This window comes from Aegilops tauschii, chromosome 6 (genome assembly GCF_002575655.3).
Source record: "Aegilops tauschii subsp. strangulata cultivar AL8/78 chromosome 6, Aet v6.0, whole genome shotgun sequence".
NCBI lineage: Eukaryota > Viridiplantae > Streptophyta > Magnoliopsida > Poales > Poaceae > Aegilops > Aegilops tauschii.
Window position 1 is genome coordinate 122688011 of NC_053040.3, and position 15880 is coordinate 122703890.

General features: G+C 47.1%; 1 protein-coding gene across 1 annotated transcript; it reads right to left on the reverse strand.

The window, feature by feature from the left end:
- Positions 1-1234: 1234 nt before the first annotated feature.
- LOC141025881 (protein FAR1-RELATED SEQUENCE 5-like) lies at positions 1235-12150 on the reverse strand. Its single transcript, XM_073501814.1, has 4 exons — positions 11481-12150; positions 10979-11043; positions 1848-2128; positions 1235-1754 (listed from the first exon to the last, which is right to left on the reverse strand). The coding sequence occupies exons 1-4, from the start codon at positions 12148-12150 to the stop codon at positions 1235-1237; spliced, it is 1536 nt and encodes a 511-aa protein (XP_073357915.1).
- Between the last annotated feature and the right edge of the window lie 3730 nt (positions 12151-15880).

The following is a 15880-nucleotide window of genomic DNA, read 5'->3' on the forward strand; positions in this document are numbered from 1 at the left end:
CACCAGCAGTGTGCTCTGTAGATTGGCATTGGCTGCATTTGTTTTTCTTCTTTGGGTGTAGCTCCACAGCCGATTTGTACCGTCGACTCTTCGCCCTACTCTTTGTAGTAGACCTTGGAGGATCCCTAGGCACAAAATCATCATAGGCTTGTGCTGGGGATGGAGCCTCCAACTGGGCAGGACCATCACGAGCTTGTGTTTGATCACCTGTGGAATAATCATATAAAAAGTTTAGTTTTTTTCGCGCAACCATGACTGATGTTCTCTGCAACCACACAACTTATGTTGTGCAACTAATTGTTTGTTGTGTGCAAATTAAGTTAAAAAGAAAACCTGTAGTAGCACGGCCCGTCATGCCACTTGGTTGGTAATCACCTGTAGCCAGAACAGGAAAAAGCAAGTTAGTTAGTTTGTCTTGATGCTTGAACTAACAGAGCGCGCGCAACTGGGTAGCCTGTTCTGAGCAACTGGGCACCATGATGTGCGCAACTGAAATCACACACCTAGTTAGATGGGTTGTTGGGCAGGTAATTACCTGGATGACGAGCCCTCTGAGTATTCCCTGTAGGGCCATTAGGAGGAGCACGCGGGGCACTGCTTGTTGGGCTAGGCGGGGGAGGAGGTGGAGGACCATGCTGTGTAGGGCCTGGAGGTGGAGGAGGTCCTCGAGGGTTGCTATCAACTATAGCCAGAATAGGAAAAACCAGTTAGTTGTTTTATCTTGATGCTCATAGCATGCACAACTGGGTAGCATGTTCTGTGCAACTGGGCACCATGATGTGTGCAACTGGGCACCATGATGTGTGCAACTGAAATCACACACCTAGTTAGATGGGGGTGTTGGGCAGGTAATTACCTGGATGATGAGGCCCGTGAGTACTCCCTGTAGGGCCATTGGGAGGAGCACGCGGGGCACCGCTTGTTGGGCCAGGCGGGGGAGGAGGTGGAGGACCATGCCGTGTAGGGCCTGGAGGTGGTGGAGGTCCTCGAGGGTTGCCATCATCTGATGGCCCCGTGGCAGCAGTCGGTTTTTTTCTTTTTCTTGGACTTGTTCAGGTGGCCGATCTCGGTACGTGCTGCGCGCATATGCTTGTATACAATAGCTTGTGCTGGATCAGAACCACTCGCAAACTTTGCTAGTTTCCGAAAATCGTATATCATGTTCCTCTCCTTTATATGCTTCTTTGATTGAGGAGGCATTTCATCCGGTTGCTCATAACCAGTCCCTGGCGCACTAGGTACAGCAGTAGGTGTCCACCGTCTTAGCAGGTACCTCTCCGGTATGACATCCAATATGGGTGAACACCTTGAGGATGTGGCAACAGAGGATGCCGTCCTTGTCCATTTTACAGCACTCACACAAATAGGAACCCTCCTCCACCCTTGCCTGCACCAAGTAGTTTCGAGAACCATATTTGGCAACAAATTCCTGGTTCGGTCTGAGCTCAAATATATCAGCACCAACTTGGAATGATTTATAACGTCCAATCAGCTCAAACTCTTCTCTGAACTTGCGGTAAAGGTCCCTAGTGTAGGTTTTGTAAGCTTGCTTCTCTATTGGGAAGTTGGACCACAGCTCAATCTTAAGGTGTTCTGTCCTGTAATCATTGCAGCCTTCCTTTGCAAGGATGTGGTTCTGAATTTTTTCATATTGCTTGATGAAGTTCAGCATCGAGTTGTGTGGGTTCACATATCTTTTTGAGACGGCGTTGAATCCCTCACTACGCTGTGTAGACTGCAGGAAGGGGAAGAACCTGTGTTTGAAGTAGCACGACACTCAAGTTGACCTGTATTCGTACAACTTCTCAAAGTGTGTATGTGTCATAGCCTCGTACTTCACCATTAACCCTGCCCAATTCTGTTCAAACTCATCTGGAGTGAAGCTGAAGTCAACACAGTAGTTGAAATCATCAGAGAGCCCTGGATTTCGGCACAACAGCCAACCAACTTTTTCCTGGGCCTTCTTCATGATGTGCCATCGACAACATCGATGCACGGTTGTTGGAAAGATGCTCTGTATTGACTGCCTCATTGCACCACCTTGATCGGTTATGAAGTTGTCAGGAGGTTTGCCACCCATATCCTCTAGGAATGCTTGGAAGACCAAATCAAAGCTTGATGCCAACTCCTGTCTCACAAACGCGCAACCGAGCATGAAAGATTGGCCATGTCAGTTTATTCCAATGAAGGGTGCGAACGACATATTATACATGTTGGTCATGTAGGCAGTGTCAAACGATATGCAATCGTGGTACGCCTTAGCATAAGCTTTTCGAGCTAAGCCATCCACCCAAAATATGTTGACAACTCTGTCCTCTTCATCATATTTTTCCTTATAGAAGAAGTCTGAATCGGTTTTCTATATATCCTTGAAGTGCGAAATTGTCTCAATCATGTCACCCTCCTATTGTTGGAAATATGCCCTAGAGGCAATAATAAATTGGTTATTATTATATTTCCTTGTTCATGATAAACGTTTATTATCCATGCTAGAATTGTATTGATAGGAAACTCAGATACATGTGTGGATACATAGACAACACCATGTCCCTAGTAAACCTCTAGTTGACTAGCTCGTTGATCAATAGATGGTTACGGTTTCCTGACCATGGACATTGGATGTCGTTGATAACGGGATCACATCATTAGGAGAATGATGTGATGGACAAGACCCAATCCTAAGCCTAGCACAAGATCGTGTAGTTCGTTTGCTCAGAGCTTTTCTAATGTCAAGTATCATTTCCTTAGACCATGAGATTGTGCAACTCCCGGATACCGTAGGAATGCTTTGGGTGTACCAAACGTCACAACGTAACTGGGTGGCTATAAAGGTGCACTACAGGTATCTCCGAAAGTGTCTGTTGGGTTGGCACGAATCGAGACTGGGATTTGTCACTCCGTGTAAACGGAGAGGTATCTCTGGGCCCACTCGGTAGGACATCATCATAATGTGCACAGTGTGACCAAGGATTTGATCACGGGATGATGTGAGTTACGGAACGAGTAAAGAGACTTGCCGGTAACGAGATTGAACAAGGTATTGGGATACCGACGATCGAATCTCGGGCAAGTAACATACCGATAGACAAAGGGAATTGTATACGGGATTGATTGAATCCTCAACATCGTGGTTCATCCGATGAGATCATCGAGGAGCATGTAGGAGCCAACATGGGTATCCAGATCCCGCTGTTGGTTATTGACCGGAGAGTCGTCTCGGTCATGTCTGCGTGTCTCCCGAACCCGTAGGGTCTACACACTTAAGGTTCGGTGACGCTAGGGTTGTAGAGATATTAGTATGCGGTAACCCGAAAGTTGTTCGGAGTCCCGGATGAGATCCCGGACGTCACGAGGAGTTCCGGAATGGTCCGGAGGTAAAGATTTATATATGGGAAGTCTTATTTTGGTCGCCGGAAAAGTTTCGCACTTTATCGGTATTGTACCGGGAGTGCCGAAAGGGGTCCGGGGGTCCACCAAGGGGTCCACCAGCCCCGGGGGGGCCACATGGGCTGTGGGGGTGCGCCTTGGCCTATATGGGCCAAGGGAACCAGCCCCAAGAGGCCCATGCGCCAACAGATAAGATAAACGGAGAGTCCTAAAGGGGGAAGGCACCTCCGAGGTGCCTTGGGGAGGAAGGACTCCTCCCTGGCCGCACCCTTCCTTGGAGGAAGGGCCAAGGCTGCGCCCCCCTCTCCCTTGGCCCTATATATAGTGGGGGGGAGGGAGGGCAGCAGCAATCCAAGCCCTGGCGCCTCCCTCTCCCTCCCGTGACACATCTCCCTCCTCCCGCTTGCGCTTGGCGAAGCCCTGCCGGGATCCCGCTACTTCCACCACCACGCCGTCGTGCTGCTGGATCTCCATCAACCTCTCCTCCCCCCTTGCTGTATCAAGAAGGAGGAGACGTCGCTGCTCCGTACGTGTGTTGAACGCGGAGGTGCCGTCCGTTCGGCGCTAGGATCATCGGTGATTTGGATCACGACGAGTACGACTCCATCAACCCCGTTCTCTTGAACGCTTCCGCTCGCGATCTACAAGGGTATGTAGATGCACTCCCCTTCCCCTCGTTGCTAGATTACTCCATAGATTGATCTTGGTGATGCGTAGAAAATTTTGAATTTCTGCTACGTTCCCCTACAGTGGCATCATGAGCTAGGTCTATGCGTAGTTTCTATGCACGAGTAGAACACAAAGAAGTTGTGGGCGTAGATGTTGCCAATTCTTCTTGCCGCTACTAGTCTTATCTTGTTTCGGCGGCATTGTGGGATGAAGCGGCCCGGACCGACCTTACACGTACGCTTACGTGAGACAGGTTCCACCGACTGACATTCACTAGATGCATAAGGTGGCTAGCGGGTGTCTGTCTCTCCCACTTTAGTCGGAACGGATTCGATGAAAAGGGTCCTTATGAAGGGTAAATAGAAATTGGCATATCATGTTGTGGTCTTACGTAGGTAAGAAACGTTCTTGCTAGAAACCTATACAAGCCACGTAAAAACTTGCAACAACAATTAGAGGACGTCTAACTTGTTTTTGCAGCTTGTGCCTTGTGATGTGATATGGCCAGAAGATGTGATGAAAGATATATGTGATGTATGAGATTGACCATATTCTTGTAATAGGAATCACGACTTGCATGTCGATGAGTATGACAACCGGCAGGAGCCATAGGAGTTGTCTTAATTTATTGTATGACCTGCGTGTCATTGAATAACGCCATGTAAATTACTTTACTTTATTGCTAAGCGCGTTAGCCATAGAAGTAGAAGTAATCGTTGGCGTGACGACTTCATGAAGACACAATGATGGAGATCATGATGATGGAGATCATGGTGTCATGCCGGTGACGAAGATGATCATGGTGCCCCGAAGATGGAGATCAAAGGAGCAAAATGATATTGGCCATATCATGTCACTATTTGATTGCATGTGATGTTTATCATGTTTACATCTTATTTGCTTAGAACGACGGTAGTAAGTAAGATGATCCCTCACTAAAATTTCAAGAGACGTGTTCCCCCTAACTGTGCACCGTTGCGAAGGTTCGTTGTTTCGAAGCACCACGTGATGATCGGGTGTGATAGATTCTAACGTTCGAATACAACGGGTGTTGACGAGCCTAGCATGTACAGACATGGCCTCGGAACACATGCGAAACACTTAGGTTGACTTGACGAGCCTAGCATGTACAGACATGGCCTCGGAACACAAGAGACCGAAAGGTCGAACATGAGTCGTATAGTAGATACGATCAACATGGAGATGTTCACCGATGATGACTAGTCCGTCTCACGTGATGATCGGACACGACCTAGTTTGACTCGGATCATGTATCACTTAGATGACTAGAGGGATGTCTATCTGAGTGGGAGTTTAATAATCAGATGAACTTCATTATCATGAACATAGTCAAAAGGTCTTTGCAAATTATGTCATACGCTTTAGTTCTACTGTTTAAGATATGTTCCTAGAGAAAATTTAGTTGAAAGTTGGTAGTAGCAATTATGCGGACTGGGTTCGTAAACTGAGGATTGTCCTCATTGCTGCACAGAAGGCTTATGTCCTTAATGCACCGCTCGGTGTGCTGAACCTCAGCATCGTCTGTAGATGTTGCGAAACATCTGACATACACGTTTTGATGACTACGTGATAGTTCAGTGAGTAATGCTAACGGTTTAGAATTGTGGCACGAGAGATGTTTTTGAAACATCGCAGAACATATGAGATGTTCCGAAGACTGAAATTGGGATTTCAGACTAGTGCCCACGTCAAGAGGTATGAGACCTCTGACAAGTTTCTTAAGCCTGCAAACTAAGGGAGAAAAGCTCAATCGTTGAGCATGTGCTCAGATTGTCTGAGTGCCACAATCGCTTGAATCGAGTGGGAGTTAATCTCCCAGATGAGATAGTGATAGTTCTCCATAGTCACTGCCACCAAGCTAGTAGAGCTTCGTGATGAACTATAACATATCAGGGATAGTTATGATGATCCTTGAGCTATTCGCGATGTTTGACACCGCGAGAGTAGAAATCAAGAAGGAGCATCAATTGTTGATGGTTAGTAAAACCACTAGTTTAAGAAGGGCAAGGGCAAAAGGGATACTTCATGAAACAACAAGTCATTTGCTGCTCTAGTGAAGAATCCCAAGGTTGAACCCAAACCCAAGACTAAGTGCTTCTGTAATGAGGGGAACGGTCACTGAAGCGGAACTACCCTAGATACTTGGTAGATGAGAAGGCAGGCAAGGTCGACAGAAGTATATTGGATATACATTATATGAATGTGTACTTTACTAGTACTCCTAGCAGCACCAGGGTATTAGATACCGGTTCGGTTGCTAAGTGTTAGTAACTCGAAATAAAAGCTGCGGAATAAATGGAGACTGGATAAAGGTGAGATGACGATGTGTGTTGGAAGTGTTTCCAAGGTTGATGTGATCAAGCATCACATGCTCCCTCTACCATCGAGATTTGGTGTTTGCGTTGAGCATGATTGGATTATGTTTATCGCAATACGGTTATTCATTTAAGGAGAATAATGGTTACTCTGTTTATTTGAATAATACCTTCAATGGTCTTGCACCTAAAATGAATCTCGATCGCAGTGATACACATGTTCGTGACAAAAGATATAAAATAGTAATGATAGTACCACATACTTGTGGCACTGCCATTTGAGTCATATTGGTATAGAACGCATGAAGAAGCTCCATGTAGATGGATTTTTGGACTCAGTCGTTTTTGAAAAGATTGAGACATGCGAACCATGTCTATTGGTATATATGCATGAAGAAACTCCATGCAGATGGATCGTTTGGACTCACTTGATTTCGAATCACTTGAGACATGCAAATCATACCACATGGGCAAGATGACTGAAAGTCCTCGTTTTCAGTAAGATGGAACAAGAGAGCAACTTATTGGAAGTAATACATTTTGATGTATGCAGTCCAATGAGTGCTGAGGCATGCAGTGGATATCGTTATGTTCTTACTTCACAGATGATTTGAGTAGATGCTCAGTGTATTTACTTGATGAAACACAAGTCTGAATTATTTAAAGGTTCAAGTAATTTCAGAGTGAAGTTGAAGATCGTCGTGACAAGAGGATAAAATGTCTGTGATATGATCATAGAGATGAGTATCTGAGTTACGAGTTTGGCACACAATTAAGATATTGTGGAAAGTGTTTCACAATTGATACCGCCTGGAACACCACAGTGTGATGGTGTGTCCGAACATCATAACTGCACCCTATTGGATATGGTGCATACCATGATGTCTCTGATCGAATTACCACTATCGTTTATGGGTTAGGCATTAGAGATAACCGCATTCACTTTAAAAGGGGCACCACGCAATTCCGTTAAGACGACACCGTTTAGAGAAACCTAAGCTGTCGTTTCTTAAAAGTTTGGGACCGTGACGCTTATGTGAAAAAGTTTCAGGCTGATAAGCTCGAACCCAAAGCGGATAAATGCATCTTCATAGAAAACCCAAAACAGTTGGGTGTACCTCCTATTTCAGATCTGGAAGCAAAAGTAATTGCTTCTAGAAACGAGTCCTTTCTCGAGGAAAAGTTTCTCTCGAAAGAATTGAGTGGGAGGATGGTGGAGACTTGATAAGGTTATTGAACCGTCACTTCGACTAGTGTGTAGCAGGGCACAGGAAGTTGTTCCTGTGGCACCTACACCAATTGAAGTGGAAGCTTATGATAGTGATCATGAAACTTCGGATCAAGTCACTACCAAACCTCGTAGGACGACGAGGATGCGTGCTACTTCAGAGTGGTACGTGATCCTGTCTGAGATATCATGTTGTTGGACAATACTGAACCTACGAGCTATGGAGAAGCGATGGCGGGCCCATATTCCGACAAATGGTTAGAAGCCATGAAATCCGAGATAAATGGATCTTTGAGAAGAAGACGGACATGGATGGTAATGTTACCGTCTATGAAGCTCGACTTGTGGCAAAGAGTATTTCCACAAGTTCAAGGAGTTGACTACGATGAGATTTTCTCATCCGTAGCGATGCTTAAGTCCGTCGGAACCATGTTAGCATAAGCTGCATTTATGAAATCTGGCAGATGGATGTCAAAACAAGTTTCCTTACCAGTTTTCGTAAGGGAAGGTTGTATGTGATACAATCAGAAAGGTTTTGTCGATCCTAAGGATGCTAAAAGGTATGCTAGCTCCAGCGATCCTTCCATGGACTAGAGCAAGCATCTCGGAGTCAGAATATACGCTTTGATGGAGTGATCAAAGTTTTTGGGTTTATACAAAGTTTGTTAGAAACTTGTATTTACAATAAAGTGAGTGGGAGCGCTGCAACATTTCTGATAAGTATATGTGAATGACATATTGTTGATCCGAAATGATGTAAAATTTCTGGAAAGCATAAAGGGTTGTCTGAAAGGAGTTTTTCAAAGGAAGACCTGGATAAAGCTGCTTACATATTGGGCATCAAGATCTATAGAGATAGATCAAGACGCCTGATGATACTTTCAAAGAACGCACACCTTGACATGATTTTGAAAGAGTTCAAAATAGATCAGCAAAGAAGGAGTTCTTGGCTGTGTTACAAGGTGTGAGTATTGAGTAAGACTCAAGACCTGACCACAGCAGAAGAGAGAGAAAGGACGAAGGTCGTCCCCTATGCTTTAGACGTAGGCTCTATAGTATGCTATGCTGTGTACCGCACATGTAGTGTGCCTTGCCATGAGTTGGTCAAGGGGTACAATAGTGATCCGGGAATGGATCACATGACAGCGGTCGAACTTATCCTTAGTATCTAGTGGACTAAGGAATTTTCTCGATTATGGAGGTGAAAAGGAGTTCGTCGTAAAGGGTTACGTCGATGAGAACTTTGACACTAATCCGGATGGCTCTGAGTAGTAAACCGGATTCGTATAGTAGAGCAGTTATTTGAAATGGCTCCAAGTAGCGCGTGGTAGCATCCACAAGATAACATAGATATTCGTAAAGCACACACGAATCTGAAAGGTTCAGACCCGTTGACTAATAACCTCTCTCACAAGCATAACATGATCAAACCAGAACTCATTGAGTGTTAATCACATAGTGATGTGAACTAGATTGTTGACTCTAGTAAACTCTTGGGTGTTGGTCGCATGGTGATGTGACCTGTGAGTGTTAATCACATGGTGATGTGAACTAGATTATTGACTCTAGTGCAAGTGGGAGACTGTTGGAAATATGCCCTAGAGGCAATAATAAATTGGTTATTATTATATTTCCTTGTTCATGATAAACGTTTATTATCCATGCTAGAATTGTATTGATAGGAAACTCAGATACATGTGTGGATACATAGACAACACCATGTCCCTAGTAAGCCTCTAGTTGACTAGCTCGTTGATCAATAGATGGTTACGGTTTGCTGACCATGGACACTGGATGTCGTTGATAACGGGATCACATCATTAGGAGAATGATGTGATGGACAAGACCCTATCCTAAGCCTAGCACAAGATCGTGTAGTTCGTTTGCTCAGAGCTTTTCTAATGTCAAGTATCATTTCCTTAGACCATGAGATTGTGCAACTCCCAGATACCGTAGGAATGCTTTGGGTGTACCAAACGTCACAACGTAACTGGGTGGCTATAAAGGTGCACTACAGGTATCTCCGAAAGTGTCTGTTGGGTTGGCACGAATCGAGACTGGGATTTGTCACTCCGTGTAAACGGAGAGGTATCTCTGGGCCCACTCGATAGGACATCATCATAATGTGCACAGTGTGACCAAGGAGTTGATCACGGGATGATGTGAGTTATGAAACGAGTAAAGAGACTTGCCGGTAACGAGATTGAACAAGGTATCGGGATACCGACGATCGAATCTCGGGCAAGTAACATACCGATAGACAAAGGGAATTGTATACGGGATTGATTGAATCCTCAACATCGTGGTTCATCCGATGAGATCATCGAGGAGCATGTGGGAGCCAACATGGGTATCCAGATCCCGCTGTTGGTTATTGACCGGAGAGTCGTCTCGGTCATGTCTGCGTGTCTCCCGAACCCGTAGGGTTTACACACTTAAGGTTCGGTGACGCTAGGGTTGTAGAGATATTAGTATGCGGTAACCCAAAAGTTGTTCGGAGTCCCGGATGAGATCCCGGACGTCACGAGGAGTTCCGGAATGGTCCGGAGGTAAATATTTATATATGGGAAGTCTTATTTTGGTCGCCGGAAAAGTTTCGCACTTTATCGGTATTGTACCGGGAGTGCCGAAAGGGGTCCGGGAGTCCACCAAGGGGTCCACCAGCCCCGGGGGGCCACATGGGCTGTGGGGGGTGCGCCTTGGCCTATATGGGCCAAGGGAACCAGCCCCAAGAGGCCCATGCGCCAACAGATAAGATAAACGGAGAGTCCTAAAGGGGGAAGGCACCTTCGAGGTGCCTTGGGGAGGAAGGACTCCTCCCTGGCCGCACCCTTCCTTGGAGGAAGGGCCAAGGCTGCGCCCCCCCTCTCCCTTGGCCCTATATATAGTGGGGGGGAGGGAGGGCAGCAGCAATCCAAGCCCTGGCGCCTCCCTCTCCCTCCCGTGACACATCTCCCTCCTCCCGCTTGCGCTTGGCGAAGCCCTGCCGGGATCCCGCTACTTCCACCACCACGCCGTCGTGCTGCTGGATCTCCATCAACCTCTCCTCCCCCCTTGCTGGATCAAGAAGGAGGAGACGTCGCTGCTCCGTACGTGTGTTGAACGCGGAGGTGCCGTCCGTTCGGCGCTAGGATCATCGGTGATTTGGATCACGACGAGTACGACTCCATCAACCCCGTTCTCTTGAACGCTTCCGCTCGCGATCTACAAGGGTATGTAGATGCACTCCCCTTCCCCTCGTTGCTAGATTACTCCATAGATTGATCTTGGTGATGCGTAGAAAATTTTGAATTTCTGCTACGTCCCCCTACACCTATGTGTCATCTCAACGGAAACTTGTATACACAAATATTATTGCCTTTGGTCCGAACGGCACCATCATCTCAGATCCATAGAACTCTGCCATTATATGCATCATACGTCCTGCATAATACAAAAACAAACAGTATATCCTTTTTTTAGTTGCACGAATGCGCACATCCAGCTGCACAGTAATAGGACATGTGTTGGCATAGAAGATAATTGCATGAAATGGACACCTAGCTGCACCTTTTAAAAACACTTTGCACTTTTTGCATACAGGACATTGTGTAGTTGCAGAGTAACTACACAATCTAGTTGCACAACAAGCACCAAAAGTGATATACAAACAACATGGGAAGTTGGACACCAGTTGCACAGTTAAGTCATTTCAGTTGCACAGTTAACTCATTTCAGTTGCACAGTAGTACCATAACAGTTGCACACTGGACTGCCTAGAGGGAAACTTAATTCTTTAAGGGATATAGAAAACACCACACCTGTAGTCAAGTTGGAGTTATACAAGATGCGCAAAAACTCCTTTTCATCAGGTGAGATACCTTGATGGGATCTCAAGTATTTGGACAATGAAGGTTTGTTCACAAGCGGACGACTGTGGTCACGAACAAAGTGTGTCACCTCCCATCGCCCATCTCTCAGCTTCACCAACATTTTCGCCTTGCATTGAGTCTGCTTTATTGTCTCGCGTTTCTGTTTCTTCTTCTTCTTACTAGGACCAGCCTCCTCTTCAGCAAAGATTGGAGGTTCATCTTCCATTTCCTCATCACTTTCAACAGTTTTTGGATATGGAATAGGGTCCAGGACGGGAGGAGCCTCAGCTCCTCCATCACCAGCTTTGGCCTTCTTGAACTTGTTGCAACAAAACTGCTGTTTTACCAATACATTGGTGTGGGGTGTCTGCCTAGAGGTGTTCATCCTGACAGAGAAACCCATCCGTAGTGCGTAGCTGTTGTAGTGATCCTTAGCAATTTGAAGGCTGTCAAACCTCATGCCAACATAGGATTCCATAGGTTGAGAACCAGCCTCATCCTCTCCTTCTTCTCCTTGCACAGCTTCGTCAACAGCCCAAGCTCCTAGCTCAGTCCTGGTTGGACCAGGAACATTTGCCGCGGTTCCCGTGTCATCAAGAGTATGGCTCTCTGACTGCAAAGACACCACTATAGGGGCACCACGGGTTGATGACTGGCCTGCCACATTGTCATGGCCCATAGGGTTACCATCACGACTTGCCTGCGTGTAGTAAACAGATCACCCATTTTTTGTCCAATTTCCTTGTTGAAAGAACATGCGGTGCCCCCATGTTTGGTTTTGGTAATTGATGACAATCTCTATGGACTAATGGTTGCCTGAGTTATATTTGAAGGATTTGTCCATAGGCATTTCTTGAAGTCCATGTGTTGGTTTCAAGGAGTTTATGTGGTGACCAAGGTGTTATTAAGGAATTATCCAAAGATTGGTCATGTGAGAGTTGAGCTTATTGCAAGCATGTCTTGAAGAAGAAGATTGTGTGATCATTCATGTTTACCTTCAAGACATCATCCAAATGAAGAGAGTTGGAAAGAGTCAAGGTTGATCAAGACTAAGTCAAGAGTGAATCAACTTGATCAACTCACAAAGCGTAGAAGATGTACCGGGAGGGATCAAGCGATCCCATGGTGTGGTAAGCATTGTCAATTACGCTTTGTGTACTAACCCATGATCTTCGTGAGAGTTCTTTGTGGGGTTAGGTTGCGGTGTGCAAGTTCAAGTGAAGCATCATGAAGAGATCAAATGCTTGAAGCTTGCCGTCCATTGTGGTGACAATGGACTTGTGAAGATGTTGCGGTGTGCAAGTTCAAGTGAAGCATCATGAAGAGATCAAATACTTGAAGCTTGCCATCCATTGTGGTGACAATGGACTTGTGAAGATGTGCGGAAGAGTGGCTCACCCATAGTGGAGTATGGGGGAGCAATCAACTAGTCTTCATCGAGCCAACGCAACCAAGAAAGGTGGTCCAACTTGAGGGAGTCATGATCGTCATCATCTTGCTCAAGTCGACCATGTGCAAGGCAAAGGTTTGCCCTTGATAGGTTTTCTATGTTACCGGTCTCATGATGGTAGTTGGGAGACCGGGTTATAGGATCGATTGCCGTACTATCAAGGGGGGCTCTCGATGAGTAGCTTGATCGTATCATTCATAGAGAGCTCAAACCATTGCATCCTTGCATCATCTTTATTGGTTCTTGTTTGGTTCTTCTCTTTGTGAGTTTTGGAGCTTATGGTCATCTTGATGACAAGCTCGAGTTCATCGAAAACGGAGTTCACTCGCATCTTCAATGATGTTTTCGATGTTGGAGGTTATGCCGGTTCTTCTTGGTTGGAGGTTTCACTCCTCTATTTGTTGGCATACCTCCCCTGCCTCTTCTTACTATAACCAGTCGCTGTTTTGATGCTACTCATCGTCTTGTATCCAACAAGCTTGAGTTTGCTCAATTCGGAGCTCATATGAAGAAGTTTTGGCTGTTGAGTTTTCCACGGTGATACGTGGAAGTTACAAGTTGAGAAGCTTATTACTCTTGGGTGCTTGGTGCCCTTGAGCTTGTTCCTCTTGGGTGCTTGGGCGCCCTAGACGGTTGGTGGTGTTCGGAGCTCAATCATTGTGGTGTAAAGCTCCTGGCAAGCGTCGGGGTCTCCAATTAGGTTGTGGAGATCGCCCCGAGCAATTTGACGGGTACCGGTGACCGCCCCCAAGGGTTGCCAAAGTGTACGGGTTCGGTGACCGCCCCCAAGGGTTGCCATTTGTACGGGTTCGGTGATCGCCCTCAAGGGTCCCTTAGTGGAATCACGGCATCTTGCATTGTGCGAGGGCGTGAGGAGATTACGGTGGCCCTAGTGGCTTCTTGGGGAGCATTGTGCCTCCACACCTCTCCAAACGGAGATTAGGATCCGCAAGGGTGTGAACTTCGGGATACATCGTCGTCTCCGCGTGCCTCGGTTATCTCTTACCCGAGCCCTTTACTTATGCACTTTACTTTGTGATAGCCATATTGTTTCTTGTCATATATCTTGCTATCGGGGATCGTAGCAGAATTTTAAAATTTCCTACGCATCACCAAGATCCATCTATGGAGTATACTAGCAACGAGGGGAAAGGAGTGCATCTACATACCCTTGTAGATCGCGAGCGGAAGCGTTCAAGTGAACGGGGTTGATGGAGTCGCACTCGCCGTGATCCAAATCACCGATGACCGAGTGCCGAACGGACGGCACCTCCGCGTTCAACACACGTACGGAGCAGCGACGTCTCCTCCTTCTTGATCCAGCAAGGGGAAAGGAGAGGTTGATGGAGATCCAGCAGCACGACGGCGTGGTGGTGGAAGTAGCGGGGATCTCGGCAGGGCTTCGCCAAGCTTCTGCGAGAGGGAGAGGTGTTGCAGGGGGAGAGGGAGGTGCCAGGGGCTGTGGTTCTTGCTGCCCTCCCTCCCCCTCACTATATATAGGCCCCCTGGAGGGGGGGCGCCGGCCCTGGAACCCATCTACAAGGGGGGGGGGCGGCCAGGGGGGAAACTTGCCCCCCAAGTCAGGTGGGGCGCCCCCCACCCGTAGGGTTTCCAACCCTAGGCGCAGGGGAGGCCCATGGGGGGCGCCCCAGCCCACTAAGGGCTGGTTCCCTTCCCACTTCAGCCCATGGGGCCCTCCGGGATAGGTGGCCCCACCCGGTGGACCCCCGGGACCCTTCCGGTGGTCCCGGTACAATACCGGTGATCCCCGAAACTTTCCCGGTGGCCGAAACTGGACTTCCTATATATAATTCTTCACCTTCGGACCATTCCGGAACTCCTCGTGACGTCTGGGATCTCATCCGGGACTCCGAACAACTTTCGGATTTCCGCATACTAATATCTCTACAACCCTAGCGTCACCTAACCTTAAGTGTGTAGACCCTACGGGTTCGGGAGACATGCAGACATGACCGAGACACCTCTCCGGTCAATAACCAACAGCGGGATCTGGATACCCATGTTGGCTCCCACATGTTCCACGATGATCTCATCGGATGAACCACGATGTCGAGGATTCAATCAATCCCGTATACAATTCCCTTTGTCAATCGGTACGTTACTTGCCCGAGATTCGATCGTCGGTATCCCAATACCTTGTTCAATCTCGTTACCGGCAAGTCACTTTACTCGTACCATAATGCATGATCCCGTGACCAACCACTTGGTCACTTTGAGCTCATTATGATGATGCATTACCGAGTGGGCCCAGAGATACCTCTCCGTCATACGGAGTGACAAATCCCAGTCTCGATCCGTGTCAACCCAACAGACACTTTCAGAGATACCTGTAGTGTACCTTTATAGTCACCCGGTTACGTTGTGACGTTTGGGACACCCAAAGCACTCCTACGGCATCCGGGAGTTACACGATCTCATGGTCTAAGGAAATGATACTTGACATTGGAAAAGCTCTAGCAAACGAACTACACGATCTTTGTGCTATGCTTAGGATTGGGTCTTGTCCACCACATCATTCTCCTAATGATGTGATCCCGTTATCAATGACATCCAATGTCCATAGTCAGGAAACCATGACTATCTGTTGATCAACAAGCTAGTCAACTAGAGGTTTTGATGCTACTCATCGTCTTGTATCCAACAAGCTTGAGTTTGCTCAATTCAGAGCTCATATGAAGAAGTTTTGGCTGTTCTGTTTGGTCCAAGCGGTAGTACCACGGGCCGGAGCGGTAGTACCGCTTGGGTGCTACAAGCGGCAGTACCGCTCCACAGCGGTAGTACCGCTGGTAGCCCCCAGCCATAGTACCGCTGCGGCTTCGTGCTAGTACCGCCTCGATTCGAGGGGTCTTTTTCCGTGTCGGGTTTTACGGTACTAGCCGCGGTAGTGGTGGCGGTAGTACCGCTCGTGTGCGGTAGTACCGCCCTGACCACCGCGGTA